The sequence below is a fragment of the Cupressus sempervirens genome, chromosome 2 (assembly GCF_028749045.1).
Source record: "Cupressus sempervirens isolate cs-2001-9-10 chromosome 2, ASM2874904v1, whole genome shotgun sequence".
Classification (NCBI taxonomy): domain Eukaryota; kingdom Viridiplantae; phylum Streptophyta; class Pinopsida; order Cupressales; family Cupressaceae; genus Cupressus; species Cupressus sempervirens.
Window position 1 is genome coordinate 431,117,480 of NC_143119.1, and position 22,850 is coordinate 431,140,329.

The following is a 22,850-nucleotide window of genomic DNA, read 5'->3' on the forward strand; positions in this document are numbered from 1 at the left end:
TCCAAGAAGGGTTAATAAAATACAATTTAATAATAATTTTTATTTATTAGTCCACTGGTTTCCAAAGATTAGCCCCTTTTGCCGAAACTTCACTTTTTTTGAGCCTGCTTGCCTTAGCAAAGTTTATTATTTTTAATTATTTGAAAAGGGGACATGACAAGTCCTCCCCTCCCAAATATTGCTTGTCCTCAAGCAATGAAGGTTGGAATTCTCAAGAATATGTGCTCCTTCCCAAGTTGCATCCTCTAGTGGTAATCCTTTCCATTTGACCAAATGCTCTATGACGCTCCTATTTCTCAATCTTTTCTCTCTTGTATCCAAAATCTCTTCTGGTATCAAAACTAATTTTCCTTCATCATCAAGAGGTGGTAATTCTGTAAATACTATGGTTTGCTGGCCTAGAACCTTCTTCAGGCAAGATACATGAAAAATATTATGTATTTTGCTGTTTGGTGAGAGCTTCAATTCATAAGCTACCTCTCCTACCTTCTTGATGATCTTATAAAGCCCATAGAACCTTGGCTTGAGTTTCTCTGCCCTACTCCTCTTCAAGGTGCTTTGCTTATATGGCTGCAACCTAACAAATACCAAATCTTCCACCTCAAAAGATCTTTCAATCCTTTTCCTATCAGCATATAACTTTTGTTGGTTCTATGCATGTTGTAGATTATCCTTGAGGGACCTTATTATGTCTTGGCTTTGCTTGACGAAATCACTTGCTGCAGGTACTATGCTATCGGAAAGTATTAGATCAACAAAGGAAAGGGCATCATAACCATAAAGAGCATGAAAAGGAGGCATACCAATAGACATGTGATGAGATGTATTGCAACAATACTCCCCTAGGTGTAACCATTTCACCCAAGCATGTTGTTAATTTGAAACATAGTTCCTCAAATATCCCTCTATCCATTTATTAACTATCTCTGTTTGTCCATCTGTTTGAGGGTGATAGCTAGTACTGGGAGTGAGTTCAGTTCCTGCCAAATGAAAGAGCTCCCAATCTACTGTCCCGATCACTAACAATGTTTCTAGGCAAGCCATGTAATCTAAAAATTTCCTTGAAGAACAATTCGGCCACTTGTGATGCCTTGAAATCAGATGTGATAGGAAAGAAATGTGCATACTTAGTTAGTCTATCTACCACCACATATATGCAATCCTTACCTTGAACCTTGGGCAACCCAGTGATGAAGTCCATGGAAATACTTTCTCATTTTTGTTCAGGAATAGGAAGTGGTTGCAACAACCCTACAGGAAAATTTTGCTCACTCTTGCTTTGTTGGCATACTATACATTCCTTAATGTGTTTAAGGACATCCTCCTTCATACCCTTCCATGAAAACCGCTCTCGAATTTGCTTGTATGTCTCGAAGTATCCCTGATGACCAGCCAAAGGTGTGTCATGAAAGGCCCTCAATATCCTCTCCTTAGTTTTTGATCCTAGCACTAAGAAGATCCTATTCTTGTAATAAATCAATTCATCAACAACCTTGTACCTATTATCATCCACTAACTTATCCAAAATCTTGGTGGCAAAGGAATCTTTAGCATACTCTAAAATTATGGAGACTTTCCAATCAGCAAAGATAGATGTTAAGAAACACAAAGTGGGCTTTCTTGAGAGAGCATCAACAACCACATTATTCTTTCCTTTTATGTATTCAATATCAAAATCATAAGCTTGCAATTTGCTTACCCATTTTTGTTGACGATCATTCAAATCCCTTTGGTTCAAGAAGAACCTGAGGCTATTATGGTCTATCTTTACAATGAATCTCCCACATACCAAATATTGTCTAAACTTATGAAGTGCATGCATGACTGCCAACATTTCCTTATCATAGATGGAGTAACCTTTCTCTGATTGATTTAATTTTCTACTCTCAAATGCTAATGGATGTCCCCTTTGAGTTAGGACAGCCCCTATACCTTCTCCAGAAGCATCACATTCAACAACAAAAGGTAAAGAGAAATCTGGAATTGCAAGCACAGGGCATGAACTCATTACCTCCTTAAGCTTATCAAATGTTTTTTGTGCCTCTTCTGTCCAAACGAAAGCTCCTTTCTTTGTCAAATCAGTCAAGGGGGCAGCAAGCTGAGAAAATCCCTTGGCAAATCTCCTATAGTAGCTACACAACCCAAAGAAACCTCTCAACTGTGTAAGATTAGTGGGTGGAGGCCAATCCAAAATTGCCTGAATTTTTTGTTGATCAACCTGTACTCCTTTAGAACTTATAATATGTCCCAAATTTAGGATCTCTGTCAAACCAAACTCACATTTAGATAGCTTAGCATAGAAGGATTGCTACTCCAAGATTCCCAAAACAGTGTCTATGTGCTTTAGATGCTCTTCCCATGTTTTACTGTAAATCAAGATATCATCAAAAAATACCAAAACAAATTTTCGAAGATACTGGTTGAATACCTTATTCATACAAGATTGGAATGTTGTAGGTGCATTAGTGAGGCCAAATGGCATAACAAGAAATTCAAAGTGCCCATAGTGACATCTGAAAGCAGTCTTTTCCACATCTTCACTCCTCATTCGGATTTGATGGTACCCTGATCTTAAGTCAATTTTTGAGAAGTATACAGCACCATGTAACTCATCAATGAGTTCATCTATGTGTGGTATGGGATACCTATTTTTTATGGTCTTCTTGTTTAGAGCCCTGTAGTCTATACACATTCTCATTGTACCATCCTTTTTCTTGACAAGTACCACAGATGATGCAAATGGACTAGAGCTAGGCCTTATGAATCCCATGTCCAGGAGTTCTGTAATAGTTTTTTCAATTTCTTCCTTATAACCTCTTGGATAGCGGTATGGGGTTGTTATAACTGGTTTGGCACCCTGTTCTAACTCTATAACATGCTCAAAACCTCTATCTGGTGGTAATCCTGGAGGCAAGTCATTGAAAACTATACTATTCTTATCAAGAATATTTTGAATTTCAAAATGGAAATTACCTTGATTCTTTGGAGAGCTTGTTAGATGGATTATGACTCCTGCTGCCTATGCTACTTGTCCTCTTCGAAAAGTCCTCTCCATCCTCTTTGCAGAGACCGCCTTAGGTGCTCCATTCGATAAGCCTCTCAATATGACTTCTTTCCCATTGGAATGAAATTTAAACTCCATAGTTTGATGGTACATGTAATAGCCTCCAATAGAGTGCAACCATTGAACACCCAATACAAGATCTATCTCCCCAATACCAACCACATAGAAGTCATCACATAACTCATAATCTCCTAAGGTCATCTTGAGTTGTTTCACCACCCGTGTGCAAGGCATAGTGAATCCATCAGCTACAGTAACATTGAATCCCTCAAAATCTTCTGCTTTAAGTCCTCTTTTCATGACAAATCCCTCATCAATAAAATTGTGAGTTGCCCCACTATCAAGAAGAACTGTCAACCTTTACCCTGCTAGTACCCCTCGAATTCGAAAGGGATGGTATATTGGGACTCCTAATAATGCTGCTAAAGTGCCATCCTTGCTGATTTCTTTTTCTTTCTCTTCCTCTACCTCCTCCTTAGTGTCATGAAATTCCTCATGCTCATCTGAATCAGATTCTGAAGCAACTTCAATATAGTGCACTTGACCTTTCCCCAAACATCTGTGTCCTGGAACCCATGGTTCTCTACAAGTAAAACAAAGCTTTTTCCTTCGTAATTCACTCTTAGTCTCTTCATCTACCTTCTTTTTTGTCACATTTATCACATCTTTTGGTGGTAGTGTTGGGAAAGTCGTTTTCTGAAAATTTCCCTTATATTGCCAAAGATTTGGGGGTTTTTGATTAGTGACTGATTTCATAGGCACGCAAGTTTCAAGTTGCAAGCTTCTTTTGATAGCTTCTTGTAAGGTTGAGGGTGAAAAAGCCTTAACCAAACCCTTAACAGAATCTTCTAAACCATCAAGAAAAAGATAAACAATCCTCTTTTCACTCATATCAGGTACCATAACAACCACTTTTTGAAACTCTTCTATATACTCATTAACTGATTTGGTTTGCTTCAACTTTGACAATTCTTTAAAGTACTCTTCATCATCCTTAAGGTCAAACCTATCACTCACTCTTTGACTAAAATCATCAAATGTAGTTACCTGATCATGACCTTGAGTAGTCATTCCATGATACCACCAATCATAGGCTGCATCTTCCAAGTGTAGACTTGCAAATTGAACAACATCACTCTCCTTCATGGGGTTAAGTGTGAAGAAAGTCTGTAATTTTTGTAGCCATGCTCTAGCTGAAATTTTATTTGTTCCATCAATAGTAGGTGTTGTAAACTTGCTTATTTTATTTTTGAGCTCTCTTCCACTTATGTCATGCTCCCTCCTGTTCTCTTTCTTGGGCATCAAAGTGTTCATCATATCCACATATTCTCTAAAAGGAACCAAACTACGAAAGTCATCATCTAAGCCATTGTAAGTAGCTCTTAATGCAATCAAGTTACCTGTAACCTCTTCCACGGGATTAATGGCTAAATTTGGTACTGGTGGCTCATCTGCAGGCAAGAAAATAGTTTTGGTTGATTTAGATGGTGTGGATTTCAGATTTCTTGGCTCCTCTGAAGTGCTCCCTTTCTCATTAATAGATGCAACTCTTTGTAGTTTTTCTGTCAATATTCGCAAAGCCTCTTTAGTTTCTGCCAAACTATCCACTGTTTGCTTCCGAGTATTTTGGATGTCTTGGAAGAATTTCTTTGCCATCTCATCTGGATCAGCCATACTTTTCCCTTCCTCGGATTTTGTACTTTTACTTTCAACTGGAGGTTTGATCAAAATTTATTTATTCTTTTCTCGCTGCAAATATCTTTTTTCTCTTTTACTTAGTTGCATGCAACCATAAATTTTGACATGCAGCTGATTAGAAGCAACATGCAACCACCAAATTCACCAAGAACTAACATGCAAATGATTAGAAGTAACATGCAACCATAAATTTTGACATGCAAGATCTGGGTAGTTGTCAAAACTGATATGCAAACTTCTACAAACTCTCAGGCTAGCAAGATCATTGCTTTGATACCATTGAAATGTCTCTTTTCTAATTTTTTTGATATTTCAAGCCTCTAATCAAATTTTCAAAATCAAACAACCAATATTACAAAGATCTACCAATTTCTCAATAGACCCCAAATCGGGTATGTCCGAAATAGTGCCAAAAAACTTCACAACTTCACATATCATTAATAAATCTGAAAATGGACATTTTTACAGAAATTTCAGCAACATAACGGCCTACAAAATGACATTTCCAGATCTATATAGCATTTACACAACAGCTCCCAAATGTAGGACAAAAACCATGCTCATCGGGCTCCCGAAATTAGCACAAAAATGCCCGGAAACACCACAAAAACACTAATAATCTATCTCAGAAGTTTAACCAAGTCCCAATACATATATTCAGCTTTATTTTAACATCCTAAAGTCTGAAATACAGCAACAACCCAAACTGATATGAAATACTCAACTTGAAACACCAAACTCTTACAAAAAACACACCCGAAAATCCATAAATCTGCACTGTTCAGCACAAAGGCAAACTCTGTATGAGCATGCACATGGAATGGCTTCAAACTCCCGTTCTTGGGTCTCCTTCTCCACAGGTTTGACAGCCTCTGAAGAACAACAAAGAAATGAGCAAAAATCAAGTTCTGGAATGAGCCCAAAATGCCTCCAAACCCCTTAAAAGAGGGCATAACCCTAACTCACGTCCAAGAGGGGTTAATAAAATATAATTTAATAATAATTTTTATTTATTAGTCCATTGGTTTCCAAAGATTAGCCCCTTTTGCCGAAACTTCACTTTTTTGGAGCCTACCTGCCTTAGCAAAGTTTATTATTTTTAATTATTTGAAAAAGGGACATGACATACGACGAGCTCATTGACCCGGCTCTTTTGGTTATCTCTGACAATGTGCGAGAAACTGGCTTCAACTTCCTGAACAATGCAAAGAACAGCCTGATTGACAACTTTCGTTCCATCAAGTGGCTTTTACAGGAAATTGAGGCTCTAAAGGACAGGAGCATCCAACCCAACAACCAGGATTCTGACAAGGACCAGGAAGCCAGAGGAAGCAAGGACCAGGTGGGTAGCCAGGAGAAAGACAAAGGCCAAGTCTCCAGAGACCATCAGGATGACAGACTCACCTAGCTTAAGCAAAAGGTCCAAAGGCTGGATTCTGTCCACCAGATAATCACCAAACAGATAGTGGACACCCCTCACACCTTGAATGAGAATATTGTCAATCTAGGGGACTATCTGACTACAACTGGCCTTGAAAGGGATGCGGAGCAGAACACAGAGCAAGGATTCAACCGGGACGAATTTCAGAAAGAGGCTAGTGACCAGGTGAATCATGGGAACCAAATGAACACTCCTACCAGGATTCAGGAGGGCGCGGCCAGTCAGAAGGACAATGATTCTACAGAAACCCTGCAGGCCATGGACACGGATGGCCACTAGCCTGTTCGCCTGGCTTTTCTTTTCTGTCTCTGGCCTTTGTACTTTGGCTTCAGGCCTTCTTTTGTCTCCAACCTTTTGTGGCAGTTTTTTGTTTGTTTATTCTGTTTCATCTCGCTCTTTTTGCTGTAAAACTTTGAGTTTCAGGATCCCTGTAAAACCTGTTTTACCTAATCAAAAACAATCATTAACTAAATATGAAAATAGAAACTAACTAATAAAAGTGAACTCGCTAAATATGACCATTTAAAACATTTCATTATTATTTTAATACCCTCCCTTAATGGTCATCTTACCAACTACCATATGCATGACAATCTACCTATCTTTTGGTCACAAATTGCACCATTCTCATTAGAACACTCTGCAGCATGCGCATGTTGTTAAGACTCTCTCTTGATCTATCAAATTTCTAGAAATGAGGAAGATAACCACAAATTATCCAATTTGATATTGGGAAACAAAGGTATCACTCCTTCTAACCAAAGACACCAATATGAAATTGAAACCACGATTTTGAGGAAAATTTGGCAAACCCTTATTCGAAATTGTTGTCCTCAATTTTGTTTTCAAAAAAATGGACAAACCTACGCAAATTTTGTTCAAAAATTCGTAGACAAATTCTCTAAGTTTGGTGTTCTTAATGGTGTTTTACAAAGGCAATCAGTTATCCTTTAAATTGTCCAAAGTTTTATATCTTGTGAGTGTTATATTCAAAGGTTTCCATCGAGTTTATCTTGGTGTTTCTTGCTGTGATGGGTTTTTCTTCCCTAATTGTAGGTACTCGATTATGGGTAACCTTTGAGTCTTTTATTTTTCTTTGTTTTTGGTTTTGTTTTCGTCCTAGATTTGTTGCATTTTGAATTCCGCTCATTTGAACAATCTTAGGCCTAAATCAGAGCTATAATTCAAAAGATAATGAAAAATTAACCAACCTGCAAATGAGGTTTTTAAGTTTGACTACAAGTCTTCATTTCTTGTTTAAAACTGTTGAGGTTCAAGGATCACTACAAATGTAATTGCATTGTCAAATAAGGAATATGCTTTCCAAATGACAACCATCTTTATAATGTAGGATGGAGAATGGATAGACATGTCCCTTCACGAGACATGTCTATTCATTATTATTTAATTTAATAAAATGACAAATAAATATCTCATATATTTAATATATTTCTATATATACTATATCTCACACTATATATATATATATATATAGTTTATCCAACCAAAGCTACCCAAAATTAACACCCCCCTCTTAGCTAGGGAGGATAAACAAGATTCATACACAATATGAATAACATATTACCTCAACATAAAAAGAATGATTTCTGGAATGTCAACTCATTCGACTTCTCAATTTATTGAATGCCAACTCATTTGACTTTCTAGTTTTTTGAATATCAACTCATTTGATATTTAAGCGTCAACACATTTGACATTCACTGGTTACCTTTTGAGTAATGGTCTCCCGAATGTTAAATTACAAGATATTCACCAAGTACTGTAAGTAATGGCCTCTGAATGTCAACTCATTTGACAATCACCAAGTACTCTATGTAATGGCCTCCTGAACATCAATTGCCTAACATTCACCATGTACTCAAAATGTTCATAAGGTATGTGCACGTGCATTCTCGTAATGCTTACCATATGAACATCCACCATGATCTGCATAGACATCGTAAGATATCCATCATAATAGAATAAGTTATTGAAAGATCGTCACCTTTCAATAAGTTTTGCAAATACAAGTAATAATCATTTAGAATTCGTCAGTCTCTCATGGTATACACAGGCAAGCCCATATAGTTCTGAAGAATATTTATGAATCACAGTCCTCTTGATTGTGACAATTATTGATTATTGAAGAATCCATCTCAGCGTGGTCTACTCCCTCTGAGTCACAATCTCCCTCTTCTTCCCGCATTAACATTCTTAGAGGAAAAGATCAAAGCAACAACTTCTTATAATTTGTATAGAAATAAAAATAAAAGATAGACTAATATAATACTCAGGAATAATAATTTTGCATCAATCCAAAATGGATAAATATATATTCTCAATATAAATTACTAATATTTATTATTCTTTGCAAATCATTATTATCCTAATAATATCATATATATAAATTACTAACAGCTCTTTGTTGTCATATATTAATAATATATATTAATATCATAACTATTTCCACAAATGGAAAATAAGTACTTTCTTGTCCAATCAATCAACTTTCCAAATCATTCACAGACTGATGTGACTTGCTTGGTGTACATACTTAGTTCATATGCGATGTGTGCCATGTCACAATGGTGACAGTACCTTGTATGTGTTTGGGACCTCCATTAACCTTTCCCACATGCCGACTTCTTACTGTCCGTTCCCTCCACATGTACAACTTGTCTCCGATGGTCGTGTTGACCAAGACTTGGTCTTTTCGATGTACCATTCCTTCCTACGTGGCTATATTTTATTCTGCTATTAATAATCACAATATTGTGATCTCTTATATTTCAAATACCTCGACACATAGACCAATTACAATCGAATATGATCTTGTCCAATCTACACATTGAGCAATTTAGTCGCTATCTCTGCTAATTTATGTATGGATATTACTATGTTTTTAGTCTTTTCCTTCATCAGTCGGCTGATTTGTGGTTTTCCCTTGCATATCCATCATTGGCTTTATTCTCCGAGGGACTATTGTTTGCATGTGGCAAGAATCTTGAGGCAGACGGTCTAACATTTATTATCTACCTTTTCCTCCTTCATTCTTATTTCTAGTTGGTTCTGACGCTATCCTGAGTGCAACATCTCATCACAGACACATATGGGAAGAAAAGGTGAATGTGGCCCAATCTAAATGAACGTACCCATCATGCAAAACATATCTACATGGAATGATAAGTTAAATTTCCACAAGGGATCATAGCACTCAAAGTCACGCAGAGCTCTTTGCAGTCCAAGCGCCAACAAGCCCTACACAAATTTGTGACCCTCCAACATCACATTCACGTGAGCCGAGTTCAATTCATTTCTGCATTTTCTTTTTGTCTATATATTGATGTTGTGTCTCTTGTTTTATTACATTTGCAGCATGCTTTGATACCATGTTGAGGTTCAAGGATCACCGCAAATGTAATTGCATTGTCAAATAAGGTATATGCTTTCCAAATGACAGCCATCTTTCTAATCTAGGATGAGGAACGGATAGACATGTCCCTTCACGGGACATGTCCATTCATTATTATTTAATTTAACATAATGACAAATAAATATTCTCATATATATATATATATATATATATATATACATTCTCTAAAGTTTATCCAACCAAAGCTACCAAAAATTAACAAAAACCTTGCAATGTGGAAATATATGTCTACCGTGGCCTCTTAAAGTCATGTCAAGTGGGTTTCTTGTCAGTCATTACATATCAACTTGGGTGTCATTTACTTACAATGCGGAATCAAAATCCCACCATTACATATTTGCAAGGAAAAATGTGAAGATTTTAATATGTATGCCTTCTCTTTAGAGTTAAAATACTTGTAAGTGTGCATGAGAGACCCATCCTTAAAACAAAAGGATGTCTTTAGTTAAACTCGTACTCATTGAGTGATCTTTTTAAGCTTATTTACAAGTATTATTTTTGTTTTGAGGATTACATGTGTTGACTTGTAAAGATGTTTTAAAAGCCTGTTAAGTGAAAAGGGCATGTTTTACTGATAAAACATTTTGCAAAACTTTTACAAAAGCCTATCTTTATAATCAAATTGACTTGCGAATAAGAATCAAAAGCTCGAAATTGCTTTTCTATGTGGGTTTGACTTGTAAAAACAATTCCAAATACCACCATTATGTCAGAATGTTGTTTTTTGTATGTAATACATATTACCAAAAATTGCTTTTATGAATGAAAACCAAAACCAAACTTTATTGGCAGTCCTTTTACTCAAAAGTGGTGAACTTTATATATGATACATATATAAAAGCCCATGTATAATGAAAGACTACTTGCATATGAGTTTCCAAATTCTGTTATTACCCATGGACAGTGATTTTAGCATGTATTGCATTTTCAAAAACCGTTTTCATGAGTAAAAGACTTGTTAAATGCGAAGCAAAAGCTCGTGTATGGCTTATAGAAGGCAAGGCAAGTGATTTTTAGCTGCTAAATCATTACAAAATCGTGTCATCGCTATTAAGACCCCATCAAAGGCCTGCATTTTACATTCAAAAACCTGTTTCCCTCCTATAAACAGTGATTTTGGCGTGTTTAATGGATCAAAATATCCGTTTTTACTTTCTTGCATCATTTTGAGATTTGCATCGTGCGTCAAGAATCCTATCTAGGACATTTTGGAAGGCTGCAAACTATTTTGAATTGCAACGTTAAAAACAAAGGCACATATAAGGCATTAAAAGACAATTTTGAACGAGGATTACAACGCTTGGAGTTTTATTCCAAAAGTTTGTCCAAGTCAAAAAATCATCCATTTGCAGCTAGAGCTCTACCTAGCCTATTCCTTATCCTAGTAGGTTAACGTTGAAGACAAGGAATGACAATAAGGAGGAAATACAAATCATTCTTTTAAATCATTAAATGCTCCCCATCTTATTAAGGCTTTGTAATTAAGAACTTTCTCATTGGTGCTGGTGGGCATTACTCTTGGTTGAAGGTAGGGCATTTGGCAGATATATACATTGCAATTTTGGTGCCTAATTCTTGTCCCATGGTGGCGGGAACTCCTCTCTATCAAGATTCTTGTGTTGCTACAGTCGTAACGTCCCACTTTCCTAGCTTAAGCGGGAAAGACTGCAAGGTAAAGGAAGAACATTCATTCATTTGATGTTTGCCTGAGAATGAAGTTTTGAGACTAAGAGTTCCTAAAGGACAACAAACTTGGAGGAAGTTGAGACTAGACGTAGTCCTAGTTGAGGAAGTGAACATATTACTTGGGATTCGATGGTGGCAAACACTTAGGGAGAATTAAGACAAGAGGACACAAAGTTACATACTGGAGTTTGAATGCTGAAACATTCATTTTGGGAAGAACGACAAACAAATTACATGTCAGCGAACTAGGAAGACAAGAAAAGAGGCAATTCAATAGTTCTGGAAAAAGATTGAGGACAACAATCCTTGAAAACTCACATGTTGGAAATTAATCCAGTTGACATTGCAAAGAAGTAAATAGAGATATGGAAGTTGAAGTGGTTGCAACGGCATTATAAAAATTGCCGAAGACGTTTGGTGTGTGTAAGGGACAATCTCAAGAGTCAAAGTTGGCTTGATACCGGAGCATGAGCTTCCATCCATAGGTGTGTCAGGCGTGATCAGGCTTACTTAAGCCATAGAGACCAGATGGACGCTACAAGTAGCTATTTACAATGAGAAAGAACGGATACCCCATACTAACAGAAGTAAGTCTATGAACTCTGGCCCGCAACATTGAGTTATTTGCAAGGGGGATGACATTTCTAGCGGACTATCAACTAGAGGAAGATACCAGAGAGACGGCTATAGTGCTTCAGACACCATGACCAAGATGACCCTCTTGGGCTCCTTGGTTAGACCGACTGTTCTTTATGGTTCTACTGTCTGGGGGCCCTCTCTCTTGGAGTCCGCCTAGGCTTCGGTCAAGAGAGTCCATATTATCATGCTCCGACATACCTCAGGTGTCATAAATCCACTCCCCACGGTATCATTTTGGCTGAGTTTAATGCTCGTCCCTTCAAGTTGGGGACCATTTTTTATCTGGTCTGGTTCATTCATCGGTCGTAGTGCTTCGCAAACTCCTCAGAGGCCTACAACAAATACTCCTACTTAGCTTATTGCTCCTTTGTGGAGGTCGCCAGGTCTAACCCTACTAGTAGGGCTCGTTGTTGGTTCACTCAGGCCTTTGCCCTTCTTGGTTTGATTGGGATCTCAATTGACCACCTCCCCCTTTCAATTCTCCTTAGATGCCCCGACTCACCTCCTTCCTTCCCGCAAGGATTTGAACGGGTTCTTCAGGGCTGACATTTACTAACAATACATTATCACGACTTGGGTTAACCCCTTGAGGGGTCTCCGACCGAGGATGGCCTTCTATACTAAGCATAATTTGTATATTCAGGATGGGATCATTGTTCGTCCTTGGTACCTCACTTGTCGTTGGACTCATGCTCTTTGCATCTCTTTGGGCTCCTTCTAGGTAGGCTCGCACTAGCTCCGCATCCAAACAGATCACGAGATTGTCGAGGAGGATAGAATTTGTCACCTCTACTCTCTGGGGGAGATGGAGTCAAAGACACACATTGTTTTTCATTTCTATGCTTACTATGAGATCAAGGGGAGATTTTATTACCTGTTCAGAGAGTGTTAGATCTTATCCTCCTCCTTGAGATACATCGATTGGCAGTGCCTAGCACTTTATCTTCAAGAAACCTTGCAGCTCTGGGTGCATATTCTCGAGTCTCAATGCCCCCCACGTCAGGAGTGTGACCAGCTCATTACCACCTTTACTCTGATGTCTCATGCTTGTGGGACAAAGACGTCGCTTAGTCTTCCCTCCCCTTCTCAAGGGTGCACTAGATCTGTGAGGCCTCGATGCAATTACAATTAACAACTCCATCCTACCTCCAGTGGTTCTTCGCAACAGTCCAGGACTTGTACTCACCTTCGCCTCAGGTCCTATCCTTCAGTTCTAGGGTACTTCTCGCCTGTGAGAAGTACCTAGACTCTTCTTCTGGCTCTTGCTTCTTGCTTCTGTTTTACTTCGTTTTGTTCTTTCGGCGGGCAATGTTTGGTGTTCTCACTACTAGTTGCGGCCCTGTTGTACTCTTTAGACCCTTAGACTCATTTCTGGTCTCTTGTTGGACATAAATAATTTATCTTATCTATTGCAGAGCAGTTGTTCGTATGCATGCATCCATGACTTGAATGTAATTTGGTCTTCCATTGAAATATCGTGAGATGCATCACTTCATATTTCATATTAAGTGGAATGTTAATGACTATGCGTAAAGTAAACAAATGGATTGAATAATTCGCACTACATATTTGTATGTTTGGTTAAGCATTTTCTCTTATATATATTTCTTTAAAGACTGCAATACTGATGTTGGCTGTTAACTCAATAATCTACTAATCAGTTTGATAGTGATCCCAGTTCCTATATTTTTGGTAACTAGGATTCGTTTTCAAAGCCCAATTAAACTTAATAGTAACATAGTTACTGCACAGCTGAATTTTGAAAGAACAAACTCACAAGGATATTAAAGAGAGCTACTCTCAAGCATATTTTTTCTCGTTAATGGCCATTTGTCAAGGATTCAAAGAGGACTTTCATTCTTGTGAGGATTTTGTCAAGTTTCGATTGTCTATACAGTCGTGACGTGTAAATCTTTTCCTAAGTTTCCGAGCAGCAATTTTGGGCTTTTACAAGCCATATTTTTTTTTGTTGTTGATTTAAAAGATTCTTGGCTTTGAAAATTTGAAGAGTATTGTTTTCAAAATAATACATGTTCTTCCCCAAATGATGGAAGATGCAATGCAAGGTTTTCCCGCAAAGAAAGAGCTTCAAGAATGCATATTTTTCCCACTTGCATACGGACTAAAAACTCCCATTTCTAAGTTTATTTTGCCAAAAGAGCCAAGTTTTTCCCCTACCTACAAATGGGCTTTAAAACTCATTTGTAGGAAGCAAACCTTCCCCAAAATGACTTGTAATTGGATTTCTAAACCCCGGTTACCAGTAAGAAAAGCTTTCTCTTGTGTACATATGCACTTGCATCTTATTTCTGTACCATATACTTGCATTTCATCCACCTGCAGTGCTGCAGAAAAAGCTCAATTTTCATCTTTGCTCTCAGTTAAAAGGCTGATTTCATCCACTTTCATCCATCTTTTATTGCTCAAAGGCCTTCTCATCATATCCAACATGCATAGCTCTAGAAGGTTCTAGCTTGGAAGAAAGATTCACGGCTTCTCCTGTAGTAGACTTTAGATGCCTAAGGTGTAAGGTTTTGATAAAAATTCTTGTTTGGAGAAGCATGGTTGATTGAAAAAGGGTTTGAGGCTGCTTTTGCAAAGAACAAAGGTGCTTTTTTACAAGTTGTAAGTGCCTGGAAGAAGATTGAGCCCGTGTAACCATTATTTGATTGAGAAATAGAATCTTGGCCTCTTTGTTGGTGACATTTTTCCTTAAAGGATTTCTCCCTGAATATTTTGTGTCCTTTTGTGGTTTGTTTGTATCTTTTATGCATTATAGACCTTTTACAAGTTAAAGAATCTTGTTTTAGATTGAATGCATTTCAATGCAACTTTAATTTTAGATTGAAACACATATGCAAGATTTCTTAGCAAATAAAATTATCAACATAATTCCAACAATCAGTATTATAGCCTAGTCAATGCTAGACAGTTGGTGATTATAGTTTCACAAACACTTAGGATTACAACCTACTTTACATCCAAAATATCTACAACAATATTATGCACAATTATGCAATGCATAGTCCATTCTAGACATGTCTTGAGTTCTAACCAGCAACATCCCTCAACATATCCTTCTTCACACCGCCACATTTTAACTCGTGAGAATAGTAATGGGAAGTAAATAAAGTGCAAAAAATTCTACAACAAATTTAAGTACACATATTCTTCTTCGCACCACCATATTCTAAGTCATGCATGCAATAATGGGAAGTAGATGAAGTGCAAATACTTCTACAACACATTTAAAGTGTTCACCAGCAAGTTGAACAGATTTTATCATGCCAACAATAGAAATACAAGGAGTGCCATGATGAACATAACATCTCATTCCTTCAAAGGACCACAATAATGTTTAGTTCTATCTCCAAAAAAACATTTCAAGGCTCAATACTAGAAAATAAAGCCTTTGCAATAGCATCTATTATTTTTGCACTCAGCTCACAAGAATGCTTGTTCTCAATCTTCTATAGATCTTGGTTTTGCATCTAGTATTCAATTATAACTCCTCAAACCATACTTTCAGCCTCTTCTACAGAAATAAGCAACTTAATATCCTTCAAATTAGATTCCTACGCACTTGCACACTATCATGCAAGAGGAGAGAGATCATTCAAACAACCACAATACACAAGCCCCAAGGTTCACATCATTGATGTGAAGTGGCTAAAAGCAAGGCAGCATGCAAATCAAGTGAAGTGGTACAACCTTCATCAACTCTATTCAAGTTTCACAGCTTATTGTCCAGGCCATCTCTCCTCAAAGAAAGGAAAAAGATTAGAGTGTAGCCACACAAGCCATTGAAACCATTAAGCATGTGCAAAATCCCTTGCGCTCTTCTTTACAATTTTTAACACAACTTACGTTATCATCACACATCACTAAACATGACACTATGCTTCTTCATCACATGTTCCCATGCATGACCAAGCATAGTCCTCCACAAGACACTTGGAAACTTAGCAACACTACACATGGACACATTTTGGTTTGTAATAGAATGCCAACAATCAAGGAACATAATCAATAGGATGAATGGAGGTAAATAGTTTACAACTTCTCTTTCTATTTTTTTATCATACCATATGCCATTTATATGTGCATCTCTCACATTGAGAAGATTATTAAATGGATAGTATATAATCATAAGAAAACCAGTCAAATGTGTTCCCTTCTTTGGTCATAGGAATCCTCGTTCCTACTTGTGAGTCTATGAACAAACATTGTATACTATTTGTTCATGTTTGTGAATTTGTTGTGACTTTCCACTTCAATTGTGCAATTGGCTTTTTAATGTCTTTCATTGTTTGCATAATATTATAAACACCATCCTTCACAAGAGAGGTTTGACCCCCCACCTCCTAGGATTTAGATCAAAAAAAAGGGCTCATTGAAAACCACAAGGAAGTGTCAATGGAATTGAAGGTAAAGCATAGAAAGTTTTCTGGGGCCCTCCCAGGCTTCTTGTTGTTTCTGGTTAAGTGAAAGTTTTCTTTATGGGGGCTTTCCCCCTTCTAGAGTCTGGTGCATATATGTATCTATCATTTGGAGGACTTTGAGCTTTCTTTTGTTTCACTCCCCAGAAAATTCTATTGAGGGGAAGTTCCTCACTCGGTCTTGGTTTGAGGGTTGTTTTTTGATGTTGTGTCTTCAACACGTATCTCATATTGACATGGAGTTATCATCTATTGAGTTGATGATACATTGTGTTTTGAAGCCGGTGGTGGTTGGATTCGTTGTCTCCTTTTGCCTTGCTAGGATGGTGGGGTGTTTTTAGAAGTAGTTTTATTTGGGAAGATTATTTCTCCCCATATTCCTATTGAGGTGGACTCCCTAACTATTGAGGTGGAAGGGAGTTTTGTTGGGAGGTCTAGTATGGAGAAATATTTTCTCCCTATGGTTTCAATTGGCTCAAGGACACACACTTTTAGGAGACTGACCATGATATGTTCTAAGTTTTGTGTTATGTTTTAGGTTTGGGAGAGAGTCCCTCTCTTTTCCCCGTGATTTGGTGGACCTTGTAGGGTCTTGGTTTGCCCTGTTGGGCTTCTGTTTGCAGCTGATGCTTCATTTTTTCCATCTTACTGTTGTTGTCCTTCTATTGGCCCCTGGCTAGCCTTTTTCTGTCGTTCTTTTCTTGAATATCTTCCTGCATCATTTTGTCTATGATGAGTTTCAGATCTCATACAAAATATGGATATAATGGGTTTCAGGTCCCCATCAAAACCTGTTTTCACTTAATCAAAAACAACACAATATCCTCTATAGCCTCATGTGGTCCTTAATTGATGGTCATTGACCATCAACATGAGGTGTACCTCATGAGGGCTTCTGTTTGCAACTGATGCTTCATTTTTTCCATCTTACTATTGTTGTCCTTCTGTTAGCCCCTAGCTAGCCTTTTTCTATTGTTCTTTTCTTGAATATCTTCCTGCACCATTTCATCTATTGTGGGTTTCAGATCCCTTACAAAATCTAGATGTAATGGGTTTCAAGTCCCCATCAAAACCTATTTTCACTTAATCAAAAACAACACAATATCCTCTTTAGCCTCATGTGGTCCTTAATTGATGGTCATTAACCATCAACATGAGGTGTACCTAGTGAGGGCTTTACATTGTCCCCCTCAATCATGTCAACCCCTCCCCTCTTTGATAAATTCACTTCAACAATTGATGGATGTACTTAGTAGGGGAGCTGCAATAGGGTGCCCTTTATCATCAACCCTAGGCCCAAGTTCAAGACCCTATTCTCCTTAGCTTCATGAGGTGCTTAACTGTCATCATGAGGTGGCCTTGTGGTCCTTAAACAATGGTCCTTAACAATATTCACAAGGTATTGTTCCCTTTCCTTGCACTCCGTTCCCTCAACATGAATGATCATTGTAAAATTTCATATTGATGAATAGATAGATACTAAATTCAAGTATGCATTATTTGCATATACTCATGTACAGATCCTTCTGCTCTATATAACTGTCTCTGCTGCTTATTTTATGCACTTATGCTAACTCGTTTGACTATCTTTGTTGAGCATATATTTTCTTTTGTTGTTGATTGATTGGTGTTAAACAATTGATGTTTGTATGAATGATTGATTGACTGAATGGATTCTTTAATGATTGATGAGTGATGATGTAATGAGTGCTGATTTGACATAGTGGTAAATGACAGTTTAATGAACGTTGATTTGATAGAGTGATGCTCAATTGCTGAATTGTATGTTTTCTTGATCCTAACATAAAGTGATGGTTGATGTGGATATGATTGTCGGTTTGATCTTGCTGTTTGCTTATTTGCTTGACTTCTTGAGACATTAATGACTGATCATTGATGGATGAAAGATGATGATTGATAAGCCCTTTAATGCTTGGAATGAAATCTCCTCTATACTTCATTGGTTAAACTTAAAGGATCACCACCTTTCATAAAAATTGAGTCACCACTTTTTTTTGTTGCATTTGAGAATAATGTATTATTCCCCAACTTGCTCTTCCTTGGATGTCCTCAAATGAAACCTTCTCCCCTTTCTATCTTCCAATGTGGGGAAGCGTCACACCTCTTCATTATGGCTACCCTTTGTAATGGTCACAACCTTTCACCATTACCACCTTGTAGAAGAGTTGCATCCCTCCATCATTTCTACCCTCTAAAAGAGTCACAACCTTCCACAATTACCACACTTTGGAAGAGTCACAACCCTTCAATATTTCTACTCCCTAAAAGAGTCATAGACTTCCATAATTACTACCCTTTGGAAGAGTTGCAACCCTTCATAACCTTTACCATTTGAGGGAGTTATTTCTATATTGTCTTCTCATTCCAATTTTCTCTTCCAAATTATTTCTTGATTCCGCCTTCTCTTTTCTCTTCCTCCCTCTCTCCACTGCTTTATATCTCATGTTCATGGGGTCGCAACTCTTCATTGCATACCTCTCCTTTCACTATACTTAATTAACTTGTAATTATATTATATTATATTATTAATTATTTATTTTTATATATTTATTTTATTATTATTATTTATTAAATTCTATTTCAAAAGGGGGACATTACATTTTCATGGAACATAGACCACACACAATGCATTGCATCTTTATAGCCAATGAAATTTTTGAGGTTTGTTATGTTGGAATTACTAGAGCCATTACACCAAAAGCTCGAGCTATCAATGAAGGTCACAACAGCCAGAGACAAGGATCCACTGGAGACAATTAAGCACATGTCACAAATTCATCAGTCTATGCTGAACAGTACCTTCACCTAGAGGGGATAGAGGCACCAACCTCTCAACAATATCCCCTTAGCATGACCCGAGGGATTTGAATCCGTAACCCAACACTCTAATACCACTTGTTGGAATCATTATTGTTGTTCCACCAAAAGCTCGAGCTATCAATGAACGTCACAACAGCCAGAGACAAGGATCTACAAGAGGCAATTTAGCACGTCACAAATTCATCGATCTATACTAAATGGTACCTTCACCTAGAGGGGACGAAGGCGCCAACCTCCCAACATGTTACACGGTACGTATGTGTGCATTCACCTCATTATAAAAGGACGTTGATAAAATCATAAGGCAAAATCTGCATGATTGAATAAAAAGTTGTATGCTCTCATCCAAAAGCCATTGTGCTACTCATTGATGCACATTATTGATGTAAACACAATATAAACATTTTTTTACTCATTCATGCATTACCTTTTATTTGCATTATGTATATATATCTTGATTGTGATTGTCTATGCTTAACTGATGTTGCATATGGATATGCAATGGAACTAGAATTGTATTCTTACATAGCTATCCAAATGTTATAAGAATTCAACACATTTGAATCCACTCTGTATTGCGCTGGCATAAAATGGATTAAAAACATGATACAATCAATTCACGTGGAGTGACATCTATTTATTTATCAAAGGCATGATCTTTCGACAATCCATTATACTTAGTTAAAAAGCTTATGACAGAGAATTTTGCATCAACTTCTCAATTCACTTGTCATGATCCATTACACAATAAAGAGGGAAGAGAATATTATTTTTGAAAATTAACATTTATAATAATTATCACACAATAAGACCTATCAAAAAAATTATCACACAATAAGTATTATAGTGCTAAAATTATAATAATAATAATTAGATAATCTTTTTCTTATCTTAGTCATAATTATATTTTTTCTTTTCATAGTTGATATTATATTCTTGTTTTTATTATTTTACTTCCACAAGTCCTTGTACATTGTTCCTTCATTGCCTTCTTTTAATAAGCTTAGATTTTCAATTTCCATTTTATCCTTCCTCTTCATCCTAATAACAGATCGTAAAATGTAATCCAAAATTGATACCAGAAATTAAACATAACTGTTTAGCTTAACTATTTATTCAAATTTTATATAGCAGATTTAAATTTATTAAAACTCCCTTCTAAAAACAATTAGATGGGGAACGTCAATAAAAAATGATACCTTTACAAACTATGTACGTAATCAACTCAACAAAGATTACATCAATTTTAGCGAAGCCCATCATATCTAGGACAGAATTGACCAAAACATTGGAGTCTCCTTTAATGTCCTTGGACCTTGCAATCACTGGATCCTAAGAAAAATATGTCTTCTAAGAGCTGTCCTGTATATGGAAAATCCATGTTTAACTTCTAATGTTGTTATGGTTACTGGTTCAAAATACTCTAGACTCAACACACCTCAGATGAATAGAGATTTAAAATATCACTATACCTCAGGCTCGCTTCCATCAGAGTTGAAAATTCTCATGGAGTAGTCAGTGCCATTGACTCCAGGCATTGTGAAGATGACTCCATCTGCCCCAACCCCAAAATTCCGATTGCACAGCTCAATTGCCTGATCTGCACATATCCAAGGCTCCAGGCTATCCCGGTTGTCAACCTATAAAAATATCATCAGACTACAGCTTCTCAAGCATTGGAAACTATGAAGGAAACAAGAGAAATAAGAAAGTACAGTACCATGATAAAGTCGTTACCAATGCCATGGTATTTCACAAAATGAAGCACATCCCCCTTCTTCTTCTTCTGCATTAGTGCGATGTCAATATTCAGAACAGGGAAAAGATACTAATGTTTGAATGTATTGCGGAGAAAATACCTCATTCGTGTGGGAAAGTGAAGCAGACTCCGTTGTGCTCTTGAACCCCAGCATAGAGGTGGGAAGAAAAACATATGGTGTTGAACCTCCTCTCCCTCTTCCTCTTCCAGTCCCTGCCCTGTTCCTACTCAGCTTCTGGAACGAGTAGATGGGAGATACTGAAAGAGACATCGAAATTTTTTAAACCAGCTGAGTATACGAACTTCGCGTGGACTGTGTGCGCGCATATACCTGATTGAAGCTACCGGATTATAAGAATACCGGGCAAAATTTAGGGTAAAGAGCCAACATTTTTCAGTTTTTTATGTGTAATGTACAAACCGGTCAACATTTTTCAGTATTTAACAATTACGTGATGCTTCCGCATTGGAACTCTGAACATACCAGGAGGCAAAGAGAAATTTTGAACGTCTAGGGACGTCGTCTTCACGTGTGACCTTCGTTCCCCTCACTTTTTAATTCATAAATTCGATTAAGTTTTTCAAAATTTCAGCAAAGTGTATCAAAAGGAAGTCCAATAGTAGTTTTTTTTAATGACTAGATCTTTCCTATTAATTAAAATTTAAATATACATATTTTTTAAAATGGGGTTGAGGGATATGATATGATATGATATATTTTAATGACGTCCACGAGACTAAAGTAGTAGTCTATGGGACCCATGCAATCACCCTCCCGAGTCAGGAGCGAAACTAGTCAGTTGCAAAGTTTTGGTTAACTTGTCTCTCCTTTTCTGAAGTTTGATAATCAAATCCGTTGTTCTCTTCACTTGATCTTCCTTGAATAAATAGTTGAAGTCCTTGTTCTACAATATTTTTGTATAACCAGATCTGATGTCGTTGTAAGCCAAGCACTCCTTGACAAAGTATTGCTCTGTCTCAACTGTTCCCATATTACAGAATAAACACGTTCTGTCTGCCCACTCTTCCTTTGGAACTTGCCATCTACCAGTTTCACATCGCAGCTGATGTGAACTAGTTCTAAGTTGTGCCATCAACATTTTTGCTTTCCAGTTAATAGGTGCTCTTATATAGGCCTTTTCATCATGACTAGAAGTGGGATTAAATTCTTTAATATAATAAGATCGCACTATGTGTCTTGTCTAGAGAATTTTGCGAAATTTTTCATTGACAAACTTCTTTATTTCTTTAATGTTATCCGGCCAAGTTTGGATATTGATATCCCATTTTCGCATCCATTTGTCATTTTGCTTCATCCATGTGCTTTTCCACCTCACAAGTTTTTCCTCTATGACCAACTTGGGCCAACAATGTGTTTCCAGACCTTGGGTTTTCTTTAAATAGCTTAGCATTTGGACCAATGCAACAGCTTCTAATGGAAAGGAACCCACCTCCGCCAAAAGGATCTCATGCGGAACTGTGGTCTTGACTTTAAGATTGCATGTGATGAAGTGTTTTTGAATTCTTTCTACTTGCCGCCATTTCTGTTCGAACATACTACCACCCCACACTTCACATCTGTATAGAATAATCGGAGTGACCAGCAAACCAAAAAGAGTTTTCATGGTCGTCCAATCCCATAATTCTGCGTTCCTACACTAGTTTTGTAAAGAGTATAACACCTTCCAGCCCCCTTGGATCCTTTTTGATCTGCAAGTATCCCAATTGAGTTTGTTATGAAAATTGATGCCCAAGTATTTGTACTCTTCCATAAGCTCAAGGGGGTTATTTTCAAATAGAAACTCGTCTTGTATGCCCCTATTCTTCTTCAACAAGAAGATCATAGCTTC

The 22,850-nt window shown here is 37.2% G+C and overlaps 1 protein-coding gene across 4 annotated transcripts in view; it reads right to left on the reverse strand.

The window, feature by feature from the left end:
- LOC149572932 (diaminopimelate epimerase family protein) overlaps positions 1-21,608 on the reverse strand; it is a 128,931-nt gene extending 107,323 nt beyond the window's left edge. The window contains exons 1-4 of one of the 4 annotated variants that reach the window (XM_089814050.1): positions 21,485-21,608; positions 21,101-21,331; positions 20,962-21,024; positions 20,714-20,881 (exon numbers count right to left, since the gene is read on the reverse strand). In XM_089814050.1, the coding sequence (XP_089670176.1) occupies positions 20,714-20,881; positions 20,962-21,024; positions 21,101-21,271 (402 nt within the window). In that variant the 5' untranslated portion in view covers positions 21,272-21,331; positions 21,485-21,608. The other 3 variants (XM_089814048.1, XM_089814047.1, XM_089814049.1) reach the window with 3 other exon arrangements.
- Positions 21,609-22,850: the final 1,242 nt, after the last annotated feature.